The sequence below is a fragment of the Hydra viridissima genome, unplaced genomic scaffold (genome assembly GCF_058129835.1).
Source record: "Hydra viridissima isolate aposymbiotic clone 2 unplaced genomic scaffold, HvirCarnegie_v1 scaffold_3, whole genome shotgun sequence".
In the NCBI taxonomy this organism is placed as follows: Eukaryota; Metazoa; Cnidaria; class Hydrozoa; order Anthoathecata; family Hydridae; genus Hydra; species Hydra viridissima.
Genome location: NW_028324302.1, coordinates 6,974,712 through 6,987,792, shown reverse-complemented (window position 1 = coordinate 6,987,792; position 13,081 = coordinate 6,974,712). Strand labels below are relative to the sequence as shown.

The window sequence follows — 13,081 nt, the reverse complement described above, 5'->3', positions numbered from 1 at the left end:
ATCTAAATTTATTCGCTTTTAAACTGTTGATCCAAGAAGGCCAATAATCGATGCTTATTCAATGCAGAAACAACAGTTCGAATTTACCTAACGTTTTTTTAAAAAATGTTTTAGGGAATTGAATTTCGGTTCGATATTAACATTCGCTAATTGATGGCAGTGAGTCGAAGTAACGCAAAGTAGTCTTAAATATGGCTGAATATTATAAGAAATTTTTAAAATGTTAAAAAAAAACTATAAGATATTTAAAAAACATTAAATAATACTAAAAGAGCGACTTTGTCGTGAAAAGTTTTTTCACGATCTTGAACACAATCTCTCGATCTCGATTTTTTCACGATCTTGAACACAATCTCTCGATCTCGATTTTAATCACTAACTTTAACTTAGATACTTAAAAATTTTAAGGAGTTACATTTTTTTTTTTTTTGTTAAAGAAAGTTTATTATGCTTACGTATTTTTAATAGCTAATAACCTTAGTGTTAACATAATTTACCTTTTCAAAGCATTTGAAAAAGAAATCTAAAAAAAGGAGAAAAAAAAATCTCTTAGCAAATGTTTCCTGATGACACTTATAAGAAAAAAAAAAGAATTTTGTCGCGTAGTTACATGGAAACGCTCTTACGATATTCCTATTTTAGAGCATCGCATGTAAAGAGTCAACCCACGAACGATTTCGTAAAGAAACATGAAACCATTCACTAGAGCAATCTTTATAGCAGCCAATTTTCATTTTAATTTATTTAAAGCAAAATAGATAGGAAAATCAGAATCATTCAGCTTGATCTGTTTTTAGTTTTTTGGGTTGTTTATTTTCGGTTGGGTTAATGCTACGCTTCAGTCCTTTCATTTTTCTGGTCTGTAATTTGTCGAGATCTTGCTTTTGCATGTGAATTCGACCAGTTTTCGTACCAAATGTATCATGCTCTACGTTTTTTACTTTCTTTTTCTAAATAAAATCAGGGTTATTCAATTAAATAGCTTTAAGATAAAAATTTAGGGAAAAAAAAATTTGACGATCTCTGTGCACATTCATACACATTCATACATAAGACGGGTTACAAACTAATCTAACCTTCAACGCTTTTGGCTTCTTTAATGTTTCTTTATAAACAGAATCAGCTGCTAGCCGAGTTCTCCGAAGTGTAAAGTCAATTGAAGGACCTATCTCTTCTAACTCGACTCTCGGTGTCTTCAAACCAGATTTTTTTAATAAAACTCTATAACAGGAAAATTAAAGCAATTCAGTGGATAAAAATGATTTAAAAAAACTAACGGTTTTAACAAAATATTTGATGACATTTCTGCAACATGAAGTATATAACATTTGAACTATTTTAAACTTTTTTGTTAGAAAGTTTTGAAATATAATGCTTTGTTAGAAAAAAAATCTATTCAAGTTTAATCGCAGGATGTTGATTAGGTAATGCCAAAAAAAAAGAAAAGAGAACTCACCTGTAACTTCTGAGAAAGAGTTTACCATGATGTGCAGTAAACTGCAAAACATGTTCGAGTCCTTTTAAACGGATATTCTCAGCATTTTCTCCCCTCCAAAAGTCGATAAGTAGCGTTTTTAACCTCTTGAATTCCAAGTTATTCTCAAAATCTTCTCCAGCAAACAACAAACAGGGTTTTGTCCCAGACGGTATTTTATCAGTCTGTATAAAAATAAAACAAAGAAGCCAAGTTTACTTTGCTACTTCTAAACATATACTTAAACTTCGACTTTTTCAATGATGCCAATCATAGATTTTTTTTTTAGTTGCATGAAACCTTTAATATTCAAACAAAATGAGTAGAAATAAAAAAACAAAAAAAAAAACAAAACAAAACAATAAAAAACAAAAAAAAAAGAGAAATTTTTCCAACTGTTAAGACAACCTTAAATTCTGATATCGGAACGAACTTTTCAATGCCCAATTCCACCATATCGAGAACATGATAATCATAGAAGCTTCCTAAAATTAGGAATAAGCAATAAGAGACAATTTTACAACAGTTTTAAGATAAAACTTTAACTTTAAACAAACATTACTTTACCTATAACTAAGTTGTGAGCTCGTTTTTTAGAGTGAGAGCCAAACACCATAAGCGAAGAATCAGTCTTTTGCGAAAAAAACTCCTACAACAAAGTGGACTTTTAGTTTCATATCTATTTATACCACATTATATATTTATATTACATCATATTTATACACATTATATTTATATTACATTATATTTAATCTGTTGTAAATAACTTTACATTGATGAAAAAAGTCATTTAATAAATAGAACATGGTAACTTACTAGAGATGTCTGGTCTTCAAACGGACGTAGAATGTTTTTCCTAAATAAAACAAATACAACTTTCTGGAAGTTCAAAAAGTCTGTAATTATAAAATAAGAGTTGATAATTAAATGCATAGGTATTCTTTCAAGAAATAGAGAAAGGATATTAAGTCCAGTTTACCTATGAAACATAGCGGAATGTGGTTTTTTCAAAACGCACTATAAAAAGAATGAACAAAATATCAGGAAAATATAACAATGAGACTCATTCAAATACAAAATAATTGAATTGAACACTTTTAAAAAGAAATATTAATTTACTATATCCTTCATAGCTTGTGTGACAATTTCACTTGTTTTTCCACCTCGAATTAACATTACTTTTTTAGTGTTCTCTTCTAACTTTGCTTCTCGCTGGAGATGAAAGCGTTTTCCGCGTTGCGTTTTCGGTTTTCTATGAGTTACAAGTTAATTGTTAAAAAAGAGAAAAAAAGAGTTTAGTACTTCTAGTTGTTTTTTTTTTTGTTGATTTAAAAAGAACAACCTATGCAGATACTTACGATATTTGGGATGCCATGATGAATCGTTGCAAATGTAACTGTTACGTTTTTATCTATAAACATACAGCGAAGAGAAAAATTTTAAAATAAAAAAAAAAAGATTGAAATTTACAAACCATAAAAGTTTAATAAATGTAAATAATTATTAGATATTAAAACCTTTTTTTTGCTTAATGTTTAATTTTAAAATAATGTGTAATCAGCATTAAATGAAGCACCTTTTGAGCTTTAAGAAATAATAATAAAAAAGTTCTAAAGAAAATTGAAGCATCCTCCTTATAGAAAGCAATTTTTAATCAAAGAGTGAAATGGGCAGGTAATTGAAAAGGAGTGTTTGCAACATTGCCCTCCCCTCCTCCTCTCTCCCCCCCCCCCCCATTGACAACATCCTTGAGTCTGAATGTTGAAAAAAAGATTAGTTTGCAAAATGCAAAACATAAAAGAAACATAAAAATTAATGCAAAAGAAACCTTGTGATTTTAAATGTTCTCATAAAATCAAATAAAGACGAACAGTGTTGCAATCAAACAGCTTTTATTTTGTCTATAGACTTATTTTAAACCTAAAATACCACGAAAACTTCTAACTGACAAATAAGTTAAACAATACTTTTGATATTATATAAAATAATTTACAAAAAAACCAAAAATGTCCAAAGTTTTTTTGTTAAAGGTACAAAAACATAAAAGAAATCTCAGTTAAAAGTTTTTCTTGTTCTTTGTTGATGTGAATATTGTGGACGGTGAACAGTGTGGATACCATAAACTCTCATAGTTTGGTGCAAACAACTGAAAAATTTCTCCGTTTTACTATTTTTAAATGTTGACAATTTCAACCTTCATCCATACCATTCTCATTTCAATTTCAAAATCTGTCAAGGATCAAAATCTATCACTTAAACTGTTTGTGGTGGATTTACAGAAATAATATTTTAAATTAACTTTACAAAAACTTACAAGTTGTTTAATCTTTTAAAATTTATCAAATGTTTTTATATTCATGAACTCTTTTAATGTAAGTAAATTAATTAGAAAAAGATACTCGTTAAATGTTAAATCTACACCTACGGCTTGTGACATCATTTTCATTACATCGTTGCTTTCTTCTGAAAGTCCACCATAAAAATATCCATTAGCTCTATCAATGTTTTTCATCAAATTCAACATACTTTCTTTGCTCTAAAAAAACCAAGGTTTTTATTTCTAATTTTCTAAAAAAATAAATTCCCCCAAAAAATTTTCTAAAAGTAAAAGTTTTCAAAATATTGTAAAAGTATAATTATTTTTTTAATTAACTCAAGAGGATTTAACCATAAGAATATTCAAACTGAGAAAGATCCTAGCCTTTACAAATTCAATGAATAGCAAATGAAAAATAAAATAAAACCTGAACATTTAGAACTGAAAAGGAAACCAAACTGTAGTCTTGAATTATTCCAATCATAGCTTCATTCAGTTTTCTAAACTTCTTCATAAAAGCATTATCATTTTCAATGCTAAGTAAGTAATTTAAATCCATGACATCAGTAAAGTAATCTAGAGTAAATGCTGTAAAAAAAATTGATGAAAAACTTTAAATCTTTTAATTTTACAAAAAAAAAACTCAAAGATTAATACGGCAAATAAAACTGAAACCTATTTTCCCTAAGTTAATGATTGATTTCTTTCTCTACATTATACAGTAGAGTATGGTAAAATCAGTAGCTGTATAAGACTTGAAAAAACTACATCTTTCGAATTTGTTATTTTAAAAAATAATCCTTGAAAACAAATCTTGCTTTAACCAAAAATAGTTTAAAATTTTAGAGATTACTAGTAGTACAGCTTAAAATTGCAGCAATAATTCTTTGAAATAAAAAACATAATTTTACCTAATTTTCCATACTTTTCAACAAGATCAATCTTTGAAAGAACATTAATATGAGGCAACTCAATTTGCAACATTGTTGACAATGATGTCATCAACACAGAGATGAACTTTGCTGAATCATTGCAATAATGTGAATCAACTAAATGAACTGCAGCTAGCTAAAAGTAAACTTTTTTTTAAGTAGGCATTCAGTCAAGTGGCACATGTTTGTGTCACCTAATAATTCATAAATTAATTTGTAATATACTATTGTTTTAATAGTAAGTTACATGATAATCTGTACTTCTTGCTAAAGAACTTAGTAATGCATACCCTAAAATCAAGCTTTTGTAACCGTTGAAAGATGTTTTTGAGAGAATTTTGATGAGTGAATAATTCTACTTGACCAGGGCAGTCAAAAATGATATAAGAACCTTGTAAATCTTTTAACTTTTTTTCAATGATATCAAAGTTTTTTTCTAAAAACTCCATACAATACACTAAACCTCCATTTGGGCCAAGTTTTAATAAATCCATAACATCAGAAAGAGTCACCAAACTAGTAATACAAACATCAGGTATAAAAGGCATATTATCATTTGCAGGATCAAGATTTACAATAATCACTTTACGACCAATACCGGTGAGGAAGTTTTTTACTGCAGCACAGTAGGTTGACTTACCAGAACCAGGAGGACCCAAGACAACCTGACCAAATGTTGTTAATGGCATTGTTTTAAAATCCTTTAGAAAGAATTTAGATACAAAACATAAGCAAACATTTTTTTAATACACAAACACAAGTCGTATTGTCTATGTGTTTTACACACATACAGATATATATATATATATAAAATTGTATGTATATATATATATATATATATATATATATATATATATATATATATATATATATATATATATATATATATATATATATACACAATTTTTTATACTTTTATAGAAGAAAACTTTAAAAACATAAGTTACAATATAGGAGATATTGATATGAAATACACAATAAAATACACACACTCAAATAACAAACATTCAGATTTGTATATAACTTCTCATTGGTTTCAACAACCATTGGCTTTAACAACCATTTTTTCAGCTAAGTGAAGGTTGCGAACATCAATGTACAGAAACTCCTTTATGGAGTTAACCAGGTAATTTCTGCAAATCAAATATTTAACATAAATATTGAAGTAAAAGTACAATTTTACAAGTTAAAATCTTTAATCTCACTTTCTAATTTAAAAAATAGGCTCATATTTCAGTGAAGTTTTTAGCAACTCATTTTTAGAGGGGAACCTTGAGTCCTCTTCTGAACAAATATGCCAGTATCGCATTAAACTTTTTGGTTTTTAAGGATCTGACTCACTCCAAAAACACTCCCTTCGTCTATAGAACTACAAAGCAAACTGATTAAAACAGCTTTAGTGTGGGAAAACTTGATGCAACTATACAGACAATAAAAAACTTGATAAAACTTTATAAAATAATTATAAAAAATGTTTTTTTTTTAAAAAAATGATTCTTTTATAATTATCTTATAAAGTTTTATCAAGCAAAAAAATATTAAAAATCAATATCAATCTATAAATTTATTGGATTTCAGAAAATTCTCAATTTTAAATAGTTTTTTTGGTAATGTTTTAGTTTGCTCATGACTTCTAAACAACTCAAACCAGCTTTTTTTATGAAAAGTTTAAAATTCATTGTGGCAATATTATTTTATAAAAATTATTTTTTAAAAATGGTGGAAACTTTTTAGAGTATTAAAGTTTTATTTTATTTCATCAAAAAAAAAGTGAAATTTTGGATTTTTACAACTGCATTCTTTTCAACACCTGAAAAAAAATTGTGTGATTGTATTATTCTCAAAACATTACCAGATAAATAATGCTAAGATAATTGTGTATTTATTTTAACAAACTTCAAAAGTTTATTGTTTGAAGATAAAAATTCAAACTACAACTGGAAAACTACATTTATATTTGTAAATATAAATATAAATATATTTATAAATATAAATATATTAATATATTTATATTTGTAGTTTATTGTTTGAAGATAAAAATTCAAACTACAACTGGAAAACATAAAGTTTTCTTAATCCATGAAATTACGTAAGCATCTTACAAAACTTTCTTGTTTAAATTTTTAGGTCATATTTCTCTTAAATTTATTTATATATAAAGCTAAATACAAATATGACAAAAACTAAACTAATGGCCAAACTTGAAATTTTTTTTCATAGCAACATAGCATAGCACTATACCCATAGTTCTTACAAACAACTGATGAATAAGATATAGAAGGTAAGTCTAATCTGTTACTAGTTTCCTGAATACACACACTCATTTCCAGTGAGCCAGTTTTTATATCCCAGACACGAAAATATGAGTCTGAGCCAACCATGAAAACAAAGTTGTCATGACTGTCTATTTGAAAACTTAATGGATAATAATTGTTGATATGACCTTTGTACTCAGTTATGCATCGTTTCATCCGCATATCAGCTTGTATCAAATTTCCACTTAAATCACTGAGAATTACATAGTTCTCATCATTAAGAAGTTTTACACAATCTATACAAGACAGTCTTAAACTACTGTCAAGCAAGCAATTGCTTTTTTTTGAACGATAATCAACTTGGTATAAAAATCCAGATCGACATCCTGAAATAAAAAAAGCAGAACTTTTGCTGAATTGAATTGCTTCAATAGAGCCATTCAATTTATATGTACTAATAAAATTCCTAGCAACTATATCATGCAGATATATTTTTGAATTGTGTGCTCCAACACTAATAACTGATTGATCATACCAGCTCCAATCAAGGGAATTGTATCCAATGTTTTTCCGATCCTGATATAAAGTGATATGGGTGTTGCTCAGAGGCTTGCAGAGGTTTACAAAAGAATGCTGTAACATTATACCTGTACCAGAATAAACGAACTGATTATCTTGAAAAGGAGACCAAGCCAAGTTTTCTCCTTGAAAATTATTAAGATTAAAAGCATCTTTCAAAGTAAATTGAAAAGATGAACTTTGTGTGTAATTTAAATGTAATGTATTTATTTTAGTAATAAGTGAATTTTCATTATCTTGCCTCGAAAATGTAATGACTATCTGCCCAAATGGACAAACAAATACCTTTTTAACAGGAAAAAATGAAAAAGCATTTTCTGATGGAAGATTTTTAGCTTTTGTCCAATCACATGAAGTAATTTGATTAAAGAGCTGTAATTGACTTGTTTTAACAAGAGAATTAAATGAGTTGGAGAAAACAGAACGAAATTGCAGTTTATCAATTAATTTACATCCCTTTTTGATATATAAAAGTTTTTGAGGCTTAGGTTTTGGCTTCTTGAAGTCTTTTGTGATTTTAAAGTACTTCTTTTTTACTTCATCATAGTAGAACCCAGGAATTTCACGATTCATAACACGATGTAACATAAACAAATATTACACACAACTTAATTTGATTTTGATTTCTAAACATAAGATCAAAAAAATGTTAAAATTTGAAGATATGCTCGTAGTTTAGGAAACATCAAATTTTGTTAATTATATTACAAAATAAAATGTGTTACAAATTTGAATTGGAGTGTTTACATTAGGACCATATAACAAGCAGTGTAATTGGTGAAAACATTTTTGGCACCAAATTACATGATTTATCTTTTCTTGATTACACAATATATCATGTATACTAATGCTTAAATAAAATAAAAGATATATGCATATCTTAACTAAATCAGACAGAATTTTAGAAAATTTCATAGAGTAAAGATATAGAAACAAAGTAAAAACATTAAATAAACATTTTGGGTGTATATACATATCAGTTTTATTTACTCCTTAAAAAAACAACTGATTTCATTGTAATGATGATACAACTAAAAGAAAAATCGTTCAAAATTGAATTTAAGAAAAAAAAAAAAAAAAATACGCTAGTCTTTTTTTATGACTTCTTTTTGCATTTGTCGTTCTTCAACTATTGCTGTCCAAATGTATAATGCAATTATGATATGTACAATTACAACTGTAATAATGCACGAACCAACTGAACCATCATCATATCCAAGCACACCTTCAAGAAAATATTTCTTCAAGAAAAAGTAAGACACAATGGGAACTAGGAGCATTGCTAAAGTAAATTTCATTAGCGTTTTAAGAACACCGATTTCTTTTGGTCCCAAGGTCCCATCTCCAACTGCTTTTACTGCTTGCATTCTAATAATTTTAGAAGAAAAAATGTAAATGCAAATCTACATAATACTCTGTGTGTGTGTTTGTGTGTGTGTGTGTGTGTGTGTGTGTGTGTGTGTGTGTGTGTGTGTGTGTGTGTGTGTGTGTGTGAGTGTGTGTGTGTGTGTGTGTGTGTGTGTGTGTGTGTGTGTGTGTGTGTGTGTGTGTGTGTGTGTGTGTGTGTGTGTGTGTGTGTGTGTGTGTGTGTGTGTGTGTGTGTGTGTGTACCCACACATTACATCTACACACAAAAGAAGTATTTAAAGATGTTTTTCTAAAGTCAAGGACCTGAAAAGTTTTGTTTTTTTATCGCACACGCGAGGGATTTCATATATAGTGCTACCTCCGTACCACAATAGTTGTCACAATTGGATACTTTTGGTCCGAATATTGAAAATGTATTTTAATTGATGAATTTTTTTAAAGATTTGCTAAATTTTTACCGTTCTGATTATTTTCTGAAAATGCAAAGTTAAGAAAAAAAAATTAGTAGTATTCACAAAACAATAATAGTTGTATTACAGTGTGAATCTGCCCAACAATTAATAAAGAACTTATTTCTGACTCGCAATTTTTTATTCAACTATTGATCGCCTAATTTTAAGTGCCAAAGCTTGTTAGAAAGCCATGAGTAATCCTTTTCAACAAGCTAGTACTTTTGAAAATTGGTCTAACACAAGCGAAACTATAACTATAAATGTTGATCAAATGGGACAAGTATTATAAAACAAAATTTATGCATCAAATGTGACAACTATTGTGGAACGGAGGTTGTACATTTTATCACGAAATTATTTTAAACTTAAACAAGTGCTGAAAGCATAAAACGATACGTCTTATGAGCCTTCCATCGAAAATTTAAATCCATCTTTTATATATATATACAATTCTTAATTATAATGCGATTTGTAATATATGAAAAATCAGAATACGCTTCTCATTGAACTCATGCATGCCCAGACCAGGGATAAAATACGGTGCATCTCAAAAGTTTATTTTAAAAATAACTAAGCCAGAGTGGCGGATTGTGGTAAGAGTTGTGGTGAACGCAAAAATTGCCTCGTCTTTATCTAGCAGGCACTTCTTTAAGTTTATTTTTAAAATGTTTCTAAGAAAAAAGATGAGACACAGCAGTCGTTGGCGTTTGATGTAAAACTTAAACGTTTACCTTTTTACAACAAATCAAAGTATGCAATTATGTGTTTAGGGTAAAGTAAGCAAATCTTTAACAATTACAAGTCTGCTGACTTATTAAAGATATTGTTAAAGATTTGTTAATTGCCCACCTCTGTACTATATTATGCTATAGTCCATTAAAAGATCGGACTTTATACGGAGATAAACGCTTCGTGCGCATGCTTCCAAATTACGAGGTTAGAATTTTGTTCTACCATGGACGTATAAGAGATGGACGTGAACTCATCGTTTAGCATCAAAGATGCCACAGAAATCAAAGCGCTACGAGCTTCCGGCTAACTCTAAATTTTCACCTGTCAACAAAAAATCGAAATATAAAAAGCTTAAATAAAATTTTTTCTCAAGATCTGGTTTCATTAAACTCCTTGGTCCTTCATTCACCAGCCTCAATTTTGTGTATTTTTTTACTATATTTTCCGATATGTCGTCATTTTTTGCCTCGACTTCTCTACAAGCTCCATAATATCTATTCTTCTATGCATTTTTTAGTAGGTGTATTTTCTGATGAGCTTTTTCATAATTCATAAAGCAAAATCTTTTAAAAGTTATTCAAATTTATAATGCAACATACGGCCAGATATTTCATGTTTTCGTTTTTCATATTTCATATACTATTTCATTTATCATAAAAAGCACGTAATAACCCATTAGTTTTTGTCAAATAAAATTTAGTTTATATATAGCTGGTAAACCATATTATGTTAACATTAAATACGGTTTGCCATAAATTGGCATTGCTAAATTCTTTAAAACTGTGACAAATTATTTTTTTCTTTATTGATTTATATTCATTTTATGTATAAGTTATTTATCCTAAACTGTATATATTTCTGTTGTTAAACATAAAAATAGAAAACTCTATAATATTCATAAACTGTAAGTCTACAGCAATATAATAGATGGAGCAGTTCCCTGGACATGAAATCAATGTGCTCTAGGTAGCTACAAAACTAGTTGATACTTTGTATTATTATATCTCTGGTTATACATAAACTAAAGTAGCTAAGTAAATGATCTCAATTTCTATATCATCAGCGTTATTTCTTAAAATATTAAGAATATCTAGCTATATAAAATTAAGCTTAAAACTTGGTTCAATTGCTGTTATCTTTAATAACTAAAAGGAGGTTGATGTGACTGGTTAGACGAGACTAAAAATTTCTGATGAATCCGACAGACCTGAAGAGAATTAAGTTTCTATTGTTTAAAACAAATGGTTTGTAACAATAGGCGACGAGCATGGTTCGTAAAATAAACAATAGCGTTGCACATTTTCAACGTCGGGAGAAACTGAGTTATTAATTTTAGTAATAATTACTTTAAAAGTTTTAACGTAAGGTGTTTATAAAGTAATAATAATTTTTACTTTTAAAAAAAAATCAAAAACTTTCTCGCAATGTTTAAAATGGGAGATGGAACAAAATAATTCTAAAATTCGTGAAATAGTAAAAAATAGAATTGAGTGAAAAAATGATGCAGAAACTGGATTAAAGTCAAATTGTAAAGGGTGTAAACTGCAATTAGGTTTCACATAAAACTGGTTCAAACTTTTATAAAAGTTTGATAAGGTTCACATAAATTCTCTTAGTTCTAAGTAAATTTTCATTTTTCGGTTAGACCCAAATTGGTTCATACTTTGGTTTTGCATACTGAGTTAAAATAAAAGGAGGAACATCGTTTAAAAATTTTCTAGCATTTTGTGTTATATCTGGTTGTGTTTTTCATTACGATAATGAAAAACCAGTTATAACACAAAATGCTGAGAAAGATCTTTGTAATACCGATCTTGTTAGTAAATTTTTTACCTTGTTCTTTTATCTTCAAGGATTTCTATTTTTTAATTTTCATTTTTTTAATTTTTCGATACTTTAAATTTATTTTCTTTAATATTTAAAAAAAAAAAAATCTTACTTCCTTATACGATTTTTCCTTTTATAACAACTAATGATAAAACTGGCCAGGTAACAAAAAAATTAAAATATAAGTTATAATTAAATTGAGTTTTATATAAATGATAAATAAAATGATTTTTTTTCCCTATCTTTCAATCATTGTTACACATTTAAATTCCTCAGAAATTTTTTTATAAGATTATTTATAAATATAAATATATTTACAAATATAAATATATTTACAAAGATAAGTATATTTGTAAATATAAATATTAGTATTATATTTATAAATATACTTATCTTTATAAATATAAATATATTTATAAATATAAATATATTTATAAATATATTTACAAATATAAATATATTAATAAGTATTTTTCAGAAAGAACTCTAAGGAAGTTGGAACATCGTGACGTTTTATAGATGGATTTTATAATTGCATTCTTTAAAAAACAAGAAATAGAAGTTTGTCAAAACAAATATTGCCTATACCAGGTTGTGTAATATACACTATGTTTATATAGCGTGTGTATATGTTGTTTTTACATTTTAAGTTCGCTTATTTGGAACGATAGAAATCCTGTTACTTTAGTTTGATTTCTTCGTCTACAATTTTCTGGCAACTATTATTGAAACAAGTTTGAAAAGATGGAATAACGACAAGAACAACCAAACCTCATTTTGGCTATAATATGCAGCGCACTAATTCTGGTTCACACTTAGTTCAATTTGCATTTACAAAATAAAAACGCGCAACACATTTTATCCAGTCTCTGCATAACCTTCGTACTCGCGCAAGTTCGCAGTTGTGCTATCCTGTTTAAAAATATTCGGCTTATTCATTTCACTTTTTAGTTAATATGATTCTCACTTAATCTAGTCTTTGTATAATGTTCTTACTTACGCTGATTCACAGTAACAAAACTCTTACTCATTAGACTTCCACCGTCTCATTTCTAATATTTACTACACTTCTCTTCACAAATCGCGAGGTTAGAATTATTTTGTTCTATCTCCAATTTTAAAAGTTGGGAGAAAATGAGTTATTA

The 13,081-nt window shown here is 27.9% G+C and overlaps 4 protein-coding genes across 7 annotated transcripts; all 4 read right to left on the bottom strand.

Annotated features, from left to right (window-relative positions):
• Window positions 1-713: 713 nt before the first annotated feature.
• LOC149890792 (ribosome production factor 2 homolog) lies at window positions 714-2,966 on the bottom strand. The gene is made up of 9 exons (XM_090082981.1): window positions 2,833-2,966; window positions 2,594-2,726; window positions 2,454-2,491; window positions 2,291-2,330; window positions 2,042-2,123; window positions 1,883-1,959; window positions 1,457-1,659; window positions 1,077-1,221; window positions 714-950 (listed from the first exon to the last, which is right to left on the bottom strand). Exons 1-9 carry the CDS (start codon window positions 2,847-2,849, stop codon window positions 774-776), a joined length of 912 nt encoding a protein of 303 aa, XP_089939107.1. The 5' UTR covers window positions 2,850-2,966; the 3' UTR covers window positions 714-773.
• A 464-nt stretch (window positions 2,967-3,430) lies between these two features.
• On the bottom strand, window positions 3,431-5,513 carry LOC149890791 (GPN-loop GTPase 2-like). 4 transcript variants are annotated; one of them, XM_090082979.1, is made up of 6 exons: window positions 5,364-5,465; window positions 5,014-5,239; window positions 4,703-4,859; window positions 4,219-4,379; window positions 3,874-4,010; window positions 3,431-3,684 (listed from the first exon to the last, which is right to left on the bottom strand). In XM_090082979.1, the coding sequence occupies exons 2-6, from the start codon at window positions 5,215-5,217 to the stop codon at window positions 3,648-3,650; spliced, it is 696 nt and encodes a 231-aa protein (XP_089939105.1). In that variant the 5' UTR covers window positions 5,218-5,239; window positions 5,364-5,465; the 3' UTR covers window positions 3,431-3,647. The 4 variants fall into 4 exon arrangements, with proteins under 4 accessions (XP_089939105.1, XP_089939104.1, XP_089939103.1 ...); XM_090082978.1 differs by having other exon boundaries at window positions 3,431-3,691; window positions 5,014-5,513; XM_090082977.1 differs by having other exon boundaries at window positions 5,014-5,513.
• A 1,264-nt stretch (window positions 5,514-6,777) lies between these two features.
• LOC149890790 (DDB1- and CUL4-associated factor 4-like) lies at window positions 6,778-8,282 on the bottom strand. Its single transcript, XM_090083281.1, has one exon. The coding sequence runs from the start codon at window positions 8,143-8,145 to the stop codon at window positions 6,907-6,909; it is 1,239 nt and encodes a 412-aa protein (XP_089939407.1). The 5' UTR covers window positions 8,146-8,282; the 3' UTR covers window positions 6,778-6,906.
• LOC149890789 (vacuolar ATPase assembly integral membrane protein VMA21 homolog) lies at window positions 8,205-9,324 on the bottom strand. Its single transcript, XM_090083283.1, has 2 exons — window positions 9,229-9,324; window positions 8,205-8,925 (listed from the first exon to the last, which is right to left on the bottom strand). The coding sequence occupies exon 2, from the start codon at window positions 8,922-8,924 to the stop codon at window positions 8,643-8,645; it is 282 nt and encodes a 93-aa protein (XP_089939409.1). The 5' UTR covers window position 8,925; window positions 9,229-9,324; the 3' UTR covers window positions 8,205-8,642.
• Window positions 9,325-13,081: the final 3,757 nt, after the last annotated feature.

Bases quoted from the DNA above. Each gene is read 5' to 3' on its own strand.
- LOC149890792 (XM_090082981.1), bottom strand. The intron at 2,492-2,593 runs GTAAATTAATAT...TTCTTTTTATAG, and splicing joins CACAAGCTATGAAGGATATA to TGCGTTTTGAAAAAACCACA. The intron at 1,660-1,882 runs GTTGTCTTAACA...ATTTTTATACAG, and splicing joins TTCCGATATCAGAATTTAAG to ACTGATAAAATACCGTCTGG.
- LOC149890789 (XM_090083283.1), bottom strand. From the start codon at position 8,924: ATGCAAGCAGTAAAAGCAGTTGGAGATGGGACCTTGGGACCAAAAGAA.
- LOC149890791 (XM_090082977.1), bottom strand. From the start codon at position 5,412: ATGCCATTAACAACATTTGGTCAGGTTGTCTTGGGTCCTCCTGGTTCT. The intron at 4,860-5,013 runs GTATGCATTACT...GTTTACTTTTAG, and splicing joins TACAAAAGCTTGATTTTAGG to CTAGCTGCAGTTCATTTAGT. The intron at 4,380-4,702 runs GTAAAATTATGT...TTTTTTTTACAG, and splicing joins TGAAAAGTATGGAAAATTAG to CATTTACTCTAGATTACTTT.
- LOC149890790 (XM_090083281.1), bottom strand. From the start codon at position 8,145: ATGTTACATCGTGTTATGAATCGTGAAATTCCTGGGTTCTACTATGAT.